Source organism: Quercus suber, unplaced genomic scaffold (genome assembly GCF_002906115.3).
Source record: "Quercus suber isolate HL8 unplaced genomic scaffold, Cork oak 2.0 scaffold_182, whole genome shotgun sequence".
Classification (NCBI taxonomy): Eukaryota; Viridiplantae; Streptophyta; class Magnoliopsida; order Fagales; family Fagaceae; genus Quercus; species Quercus suber.
The window spans coordinates 1,201,023-1,210,147 of NW_027069640.1; the positions used below are offsets into that span (position 1 = coordinate 1,201,023).

General features: G+C 35.3%; 1 protein-coding gene across 1 annotated transcript; it reads left to right on the forward strand.

Annotated features, from left to right (window-relative positions):
- The first annotated feature begins 534 nt into the window (after positions 1-534).
- Positions 535-7,655, forward strand: LOC112001794 (alanine aminotransferase 2). The gene is made up of 15 exons (XM_024033979.2): positions 535-935; positions 2,072-2,122; positions 2,354-2,404; positions 2,906-2,971; positions 3,057-3,118; positions 3,765-3,843; positions 3,955-4,059; positions 4,159-4,269; positions 4,677-4,814; positions 4,946-5,020; positions 5,226-5,346; positions 5,452-5,606; positions 5,995-6,069; positions 6,423-6,626; positions 7,293-7,655. Exons 1-15 carry the CDS (start codon positions 732-734, stop codon positions 7,407-7,409), a joined length of 1,614 nt encoding a protein of 537 aa, XP_023889747.2. The 5' UTR covers positions 535-731; the 3' UTR covers positions 7,410-7,655.
- The last annotated feature ends 1,470 nt before the right edge of the window (positions 7,656-9,125 follow it).

Below are 9,125 nucleotides of genomic sequence, written 5' to 3' on the forward strand. Positions count from 1 at the left end.
TTGTCAAGTTACTCCAGTGGATTAGACTTATTGGGACACGAAGGTATATATATTTAGGTCTGGTTAATGTATGCTAAGGGCATATATTAACAAATCAATTTTTGAAATTTTTTTATTAATAATTAAAAAATTTTCAAAATTTTTTAATTTTTAATAAATTTTTTTCAAAATTAATTTACTATTGTGTCCTAAAGCCACATTAATAAAAAGATTTTACTAATATATCCCCTTAAGACAAATAATAATAAACCAATTTTTACAAAAGTTTATTAGGAATTGAAAATATTTTGACAAATTTTTAATTCTCAATTAAATTTTCCTAAAAATAAATTTGTTAATGCATGCACTTTTAACACCCTAAACGAGGAAAGTTGAGGCTGTCTGGAAATTTTGGTTACAATATTTTGACATCCTCGGATATATCTATCTACCCAGATTGACTTTCTTGCGCTCAAAGTAACTGAGCCTGTGGGCGCTCTTGGTTTTTATTCCACAAAGTACGAACCTAAAGGCTAAAGTTTCATTAGGGTCGGGTCAGGTGAGGTGGCTCAAAAAAACCAAAGAAAGTATCAGAGATATCTCGAGAAACACGCGATCTATTTTTGACAACAATTCAACTCATCCGAAAACCAGCAAAGCAGGGACACACACACACACACACACACACCCCCCCCCCCACCAAAACCAACTTTCAACCCTTTTTACCTTTTAAGTATATATAGGACGATAGGATGCGGAAATTCGTGAGCGACAAAAGTTGTAGGAAACTGCTTCACCGTTCTTTTCAGAATCTCATACAGCACCATCACCATCAACATAAGAGTCCTCTTTCCTCTGTTTCACAATCACGTTTCTTGTCCTCTTCTCCTATGGCTCCCATTCCTTCTTCAAATCCCTCTGCTCCTCCTGTTACCCTTGACAACATTAACCCCAAGGTAATAATGCCTTCACTTTTTAAGGTTTTTTTTTTTTTTTTCAAATTGGGTTTTGTTTATAATGTGTATTAGACAACTTGGGTTCATTGTTTTTTGTTTACACAGTTAAAAAGTTTTATAATTTGTGTGTTTCTGCATCTGGGTTTTTATTTACTTATTTATTTATTTATTTTATGTGTGTGTCTTTGCGTCTGGGATTGCCAAAATTTTACCTTGATGGATGTGTGGTATATATGATTGATCTTTTAATTCCAACCTTGTTATTGTTGTGCTTTCATTTCATGGATTCTGATAAAGTGATATGACAACTTGTTTGTTTGTTTTGTTAAAGCTTTACTTTTTGCACAGCTTGTCTTGTTGGTTTATTTGCTTTACCGTCTTCATCTACAGGGGCATCACTATCTATTAATTTGTTTTAGCTTTCTTTTTTTCCTGATTACACAGTATTTTTTTGCACCAATGGCGTTCTAATTTTAAGGCTTTATCTAATATTTGACTAGAAGAGAGGCAAATAAGAGTGATATAATATTTTGGGGTCTTGGAATGTTTATCATTCATTACTAAAATAATTTCATCGGTGTTGCTCAAGTTTTAGTTTTGTTTATTAATTTAAATTTGACTTGAAGATTTGTGACAAGTTTATTTATCCCAGAAATTTGATGATTTTAACCCAAAATACACTGTTGATCCCTAACAATAGCCTATGAGTGATTTTAGTCCCTAGAGTTTAAGGTGATCACTTTTAGTCCCTAACAAACTTAAGGCGATCACTTTTAGTACTTAACAAACTTGAAGTGATCTCTTTTAGTTCTTTAATAATTTTGAAATAATCAATTTTAGTCCTTTTAGAGTGATGGCATGTCAGTTTATAGTTTGGCCATGTTATCTCAGGACTAATAGCAATCACTTTAAATTTTAGGGACTAAAATCACTCATGGGCTAAACTTTAGAGACTAATATTGTATCTAAGCCAAAACAAATCACTGTCTACAGGTTAAACTCTCTAAAATTCAAAGGAAAATTGAGGGGAGGGAAAAGCAATAAGAGTGTCTAAGATAAGAAGTTTTCTCATACTATTTGTCAAAGGATGTTTACTGTTGGGTATGATTTTTCATTCTGATTGTTTCTTTTCCCAGGTTCTCAAATGTGAGTATGCTGTCCGTGGTGAGATTGTCACTCTTGCTCAGGTGATATGACTAGCCATATTGCTTACAACTACTGTAGACCCTTTTCTTTTTTCCCCCCAAAAAATAAGTTATATATATATATATATATATATATGTATATATTGTATATATTTTTTTCTTTTCTAAAAAGCTTTTGTTTGTCATTCATTATATATATATATATATATATATATGTATATATGTATATATTTTTTTCTTTTCTAAAAAGCTTTTGTTTGTCATTCTTCACAGAGGTTACAACAAGAGTTGCAGGTTAAACCGGGCTCTCTCCCCTTTGATGAGGTGTGTTTCTTGTCTTCAACATATTAGTTGGATGGACATTTCTTAATTATTCACTTACTATAGATTGCCCTGCCTATGATCAGCTTGTTTTTCGTTTTTGTGATACCTTTTCAATGCGTTGCATTCTTGTTATTTCTGGTTTCCTTTAGGTAGTGATTGATTGCAGTTAAAGTTATTGCTGCTATAATATAAGAAAAAAGGTTTACCATTCATAATATATATTTGGAACTTTGGCAAACTTGGAAATCTCTAGCATTGGAATTTGGGATACTATTTGAAAATTGTTATCAACATCTAGAAGGGAAAATATTGACAATTGAATAGCAAATGGTTTTTATTTCCTTCTGAGAGCAAATTATGGTTCTTTTCGAAAATTAATGAAGAAGATGGATGATTTCCATTAGGGAAAAAAAAGCACTTCCTGCTAGATTCAGTCTCTTATCTACAATCTTCACATAAATTTTTGCCTCATGATTTCTGCATTTGTTTTATCTTATGCAGATACTTTACTGCAACATAGGAAATCCTCAGTCTCTTGGTCAGCAGCCAATAACTTTTTTCAGAGAGGTTTGTCTACTGTAACCATGTGGTAGGAAGGACTAGCATTAGTACCACTACTTAAAATTACATGTCTAAATCATTCCTTTTTTAGGTTCTTGCCTTGTGTGACCATCCATCCATTTTGGACAAAAGTGAAACTCAGGGTTTGTTCAGGTATTGAGAATTCAAAGCTATTATGTGCTATTTATTTATCTTATTCTAGGATGGTATATGCTTTCTATATCTTTTGATAAATATCTGAGTGCTGTAATTGGATTTATCACCATGACCATTTCTTGATTTATTCAATATGTCCTATATCTAGCCTATAAACTTCTTCGCTGAGCAAGTCCACAGCAAATGAAGAAGAAACTAATGATACACTCTGACTTACTATTATAGATTTTTGAAGCTACTAATGTTGTGGCTAGCTTAGAAACTCATCGTAAAAAATCGTTGGTTACTTGGTTGTCCTTAAACACCATGCAAGTAAACCCTCATGTAATAAGTTCCTCTCTTAGAAACCTGATTCTGTTTCATTGTATGAGTTGACTGGAACGTAGCCCTGTTTCAAGATGTTTTTCACCTGGTTCTCCACACTTCGTTTTGAATTTTAGAGCAGCTTCTCTGATACCAGTTGTTATTATCCATTCTGTTTCAACTTTTGACAATGCTATTCCATGTTGTCTCTGCCGGTGGTAAGATGGAAGTCTTCTCCTATCCATATCTTTCTTGCTGGAATCTTCATGTGGTGGGGATTTCAAGTCTTTCATTGGTAATGAATTTCTGTGATTTACAGATCCTTGTGACCTTTTTGTAGTGCGGATGCCATTGAGCGAGCTTGGCAGATTCTGGATCAAATACCTGGAAGAGCAACTGGTGCTTATAGTCACAGTCAGGTACTGATCACACTGTCCACCCTAGAGAATTTTCTGGCAATAAGTTAATCCTATATTCACAGTCCATGTTGAGATGTTATATGATTGTTATTTTGTTTCTTTGTGCATTAGGGTATCAAGGGATTGCGTGATACTATTGCTGCTGGTATTGAAGCTCGTGATGGTTTTCCTGCTGATCCAAATGATGTCTTCTTGACAGATGGAGCAAGCCCAGCTGTAAATTTTGACTTCACTTTATTTTTGTTTCTATAACTTCCAGTATTTTCCATTTCCAGTTGATACATTTGTAACAGATTGTGTCTTCTCTCTTACTAGGTGCATATGATGATGCAATTACTGATAAGATCAGAAAAGGATGGAATTCTTTGTCCCATTCCTCAGTACCCTTTATACTCTGCTTCAATTGATCTCCATGGTGGCACACTGGTAAGCTTCTAATTTGTAGCACTTTATTCAGAAGCTCAAGATTGGTTGTATTCAACTGCTAAGTGAAAAGACTTTATTTTCTTTTCTCTTAGCATAGATTTAACATTCACCTGACTTGGGGTTTGTTTAGATACCGTTTATTGCTGAAAATTGAAAACTCTCTAGCAAAATAATTTTTAAATGTGTGAATAGTACCGTGGGACCAAGTTTTAAAGAAAAATTTACTGAAAACTGTACTTACAAGTCTCGTGAACAATGCATGGGACCCACAGAAAAAATGTAGATGTTGGGTTTTTTCCTTTTAAGTGCAATGCAAACCCAACCTTGGTAACTTGGAAGTTGGAAAATGGAAATTTGATTTATTCTTTTTTGAATTTTCATTCAATCTTGAAGTGTGGTCATTTCAGGTTCCTTACTATCTCAATGAAGCAACAGGATGGGGATTGGAAGTCTCTTCGCTTAAGAAGCAATTGGAGGCTGCCAAGTCCCAAGGCATCACGGTTAGGGCTTTGGTTGTTATAAATCCCGGAAACCCAACTGGGCAGGTGCGCTATTATAGTAGGTTTGAAGTAGAGATTTGACTAGCGAAGTACCTAAAGTTCACGTAAAATAGAATGCATTGCTATGTGTCTATTTTTGTCCTGTATATTATATGATTTTTCTGTTGTACCTGCAGGTTCTTGGTGAGGAGAACCAGCGTGAAATTGTGGAATTCTGCAGGAAAGAAGGTCTTGTGCTACTGGCAGATGAGGTTGGTAAATTCTTATTAGCAACTTAAGATGTAGAAACATCATGCAACTCTAGTAATAAACAGAGATTTGAGTACTTGTAGTGAACTAAATTTGGTTTTGTTTGCTCTTTATTGACTCCCTTTGCTTGCTTGGAGCCCTGCCAAATAGATCTGATGTGATTTGCTATGTTAAAGTAACAACTAATGTCCAATGAACTTTATACAGGTATATCAGGAAAATGTTTATGTTCCTGAGAAAACGTTCCACTCTTTCAAGAAGGTTTCTCGGTCTATGGGATACGGTGAGGCGGATATCTGCCTAGTATCATTTCAGTCAGTCTCTAAAGGTAAGTTTCATTCATCAATTAAATTGATCTAGATAATAAGTGAAAAGAGCTTCTGCAAATCATCAAAATGGGATCTAACAAGAATGTCTTTTCTGTTGCTTTCAGGCTACTATGGGGAGTGTGGAAAAAGAGGAGGTTATATGGAGATCACTGGATTTAGCCCTGAAGTAAGGGAACAAATATACAAAGTGGCATCTGTAAATCTTTGTTCTAATATCTCGGGTCAAATTCTTGCAAGCCTTGTCATGAGCCCACCCAAGGTTGATTTTTTTTTTTGCCTTATTAAATTAGTGTTGCATTTGTCTACGTCTTTTTGTTCTCTTTATCTACTTTACTTTCTGTAGCTCGAGAGCATTGGCTCTTGACCATCAGTCGTGAGAGCATTGGCTCGAGAGCATTCTGAATTAGATTTGCTTCAACCATGATTGAATATGTAATTTTTCTTGGTATTTTGGTCTTTGAAGTAGTCAATGTTGGGTTTAGAAGAGTACATAATCATGTTGCCATAGGGCATGGGCCTGTGGAAATGAGTTGCTATTGCAGTCCACCAGCTGTAAATTTTGATTTTCTAATTATATGTTCTAATACGATATTAATCGTGTTCCTTATTCATTTGCTAGAAATGAAACTGAATGTGGGTTTATGCAGGTCGGTGATGAGTCATACGACTCATACTGTGGGGAGAAAGAGGGAATTCTATCATCACTGGCAAGGCGTGCAAAGGTTAGTTAACAAAACTTATTCTATGGGACGAATTAGTGAAGGCAAATTAGATGGTGAATTAAAATTTTACTAGCAAAGAGTGGTGTGGTATCCATCATCACCTGGAATTTTGTGCTTGGTTCTGAGAAAGGAGAAGAGTAGCCTATATGAATTATTAAAAATCCAATATAATTCTATCTATTTTTTCTCATCTAGTATTGTATGCAGAGATTCTCAACAGTCATCTTCATTTATGATATGTTGCCTCCGTATAACCTTTTTCAGAAATGCATATTGTAAAAACACACTTTTGCGGGGAGGATATGACTAACTATGCTCTCTGTATTAACTTAGTTTATTTATTATTTAAACAGACACTAGAAGATGCACTTAACAATTTAGAGGGAGTATCATGCAACAAAGCCGAAGGGGCAATGTACCTGTTTCCCCGTATTGAGCTGCCACAAAAGGCAATTAAAGCAGCAGACGCTGTAAATTCGGCACCAGATGCATTCTATTGTCGCCGCCTTCTTAATGAAACTGGAATTGTTGTTGTTCCTGGTTCTGGTTTCGGACAGGTTAGAGTTATTTAATTCTGGCATAATTTTGGGTTAGTGTACATAACTGCTGATGAGTCTACATGAAGTTTGGATTAACAGTTCTGTTAACAAACCAACTTGCCATGAAACCTAAAAATGGCCTTTTCCCTTCTAATTAGTGATGAAAATTGACCCCAGCCACGTGCCAATCATTCAGATTCTATTTCTTCACGGTGTTTATTAGTGGCATTTGCATAAGCATTGAAGTATCATTAGAATTACCATTGTGAGAAAGAGGATAGATATAGTCTTGAAAAGGTAGGAGTGAAGAAAAAAAAAAAGACTTGGTTTGCGTATGACCACTAATTGAATTGACTTATTTATGGAGAAACCTTCATGTAATTTTCAAATAGCAATGCTAGAAGCACACAAATTTTCACAACTTGCCAGAGATGATATGTTGTTATTAAAACTTCATTTTTATGTGGCCTACTTTTAGCAGTTGTGAAAAACTGTCTCACTGGATATATTAATTATCAATGGTAGATGTTTTGGGGGAGGTATTTCACTTTTTTCTGTTCCTTAATATTCTTTGGTGTGTGATGTACTGTACCCCCTCGTGTGTTGCATTTTTTTTTTTGTTATTTGGTCTTGTTGATGAGTTTTGACTGATGATTTTGTTTGTATTATGATGCTTTGTGAAAGGTTCCTGGCACCTGGCATTTTAGGTGTACAATACTGCCCCAAGAGGACAAGATTCCTGCCGTTGTCTCCAGGCTAACGGACTTCCATAAACGATTCATGGATGAGTTTCGTGACTGAGGGATTTTGCAAAGCAATTCATTGCCTTTCAGATAATTCACAATAAGGTGTACTCGTTGGATACACATGGACGGGTTTTTTCATACATGTTAATCCTTTTTTTTGTTTTTTTTGGGAGAGGATTTTTAATTTTAGTACTCTCTTGAGGAGGATAATATTTTTTGTTGGTTGATTTTGCTATTAAAAGTATATTTAAGCACTGCCTAGGGAGAAGGCCTAATGGTAAGAAGCTCTTATACCCCATCACATCTATGAGTCTAGTAGTTATGTGTTCTAGTAGTAGCACGCCTAATTAGTGCCCGAGTGGTTACACGCCATAGCGCAATGTGGGAGTTAAGTGATGCGGGGGCAATGACTACACCTGCAAGCTCCTATTTTATGAGACATTTTCCTTGAGGATATTGATTGTCAAGGATCAAGCTTGCAAAGCACATGCTTGTGTATCAAAAATAGATAACTGAAGCCCCCCCATAACCACCCTCTTTTTCTTAGGACTTAAATAGATATATTAATAGTATATTCAAACTACCCCTTCTCCTCTTCTTTCATTTTCCCCCATCATCATCACTCATCTCAACTTCATATATTTGGTACACGTATTATTTCTTGCAACACTGCAAGACTCCAATACTGTGAAAGAGATTATACATATACCCAAACTACTTTCTCCATCCAAGCAGAGGGTTGGAAGATAAAACCCCTTGGTCTATGTGATCGGTGTGGGATTGTACAAGCATCTTCTTTTCAGAATCATTAGAGTAGGAGATGGAAGATACCTCTGCCAGCAATTCGCATATTTTTGTCATTTGTTAACATTTCTTTTTATCCTCTTATCACAAAAACCAGTTTTGCTAGTGCGGAACAAATTTTCTATTTCTAAACATGGTACTTCAGAAGGAAAAAGAGGAAGAGGGACTGAATTATTGGAGTTGGCACATGGAGCATGTATGATCAATAAATACATTGTCAGTTTGCAAATAACTTATTTAACTTTTTAATAAAAAAATTTGCTAAAAGTGTTTTAAGTATACCTGTATTTTGAATATATATATATATATATATATATAATGATGTTTTAAAAACATGTATATAAAGCTGTAAAAAGTTAAAAACTAACAAATAAGCTAGTCATGCACAACACCTTCAAAGTCTCATTGGTCACGTGGGGAACATCTATTAGAACTGCACTATTGTCTTATTCTTAGGTTGCCCCCATGTGTTGCCTTAAAAGCCAAGACGCAGGTGATTGTGTGGCTTGTGTTGCACTTGATATGAATGAGTGGTGGTGAGCTAGACACATCGGTGCCAGTTTTGATTTTGTTTTTAGTTTTATGATGATTACTTTCAAGGGCAATTAATTGCCTTCTCCAACAAACAAAAAAGAAGAAGAAAGAGTTTCAACTTTCGACTTTCAAGGACAATTGTAAAATAAATGAGCAAGAAGCTGGGCTACTTAATGGACCACCAAAGGACTAGAACATTTGTGAAGCTATGGTCTTCTGCATATGCGTCTGGCGTGACTGTTGGCATGCTGATTCTATACCATTAGAGCTGAGCTTTATCAGATCTCTCTCTTGTTTGAGAGTAACTTTTACTGTCAGCATCATTTAGATTTGTCTTTGTATGCTAGTGTTGACGAACATGTTGTTAAGCCACATGTGAATTTGGGGGAAGCTCGGTTTGGTCCTAACTCCTATGTCCTAACATACATACAAA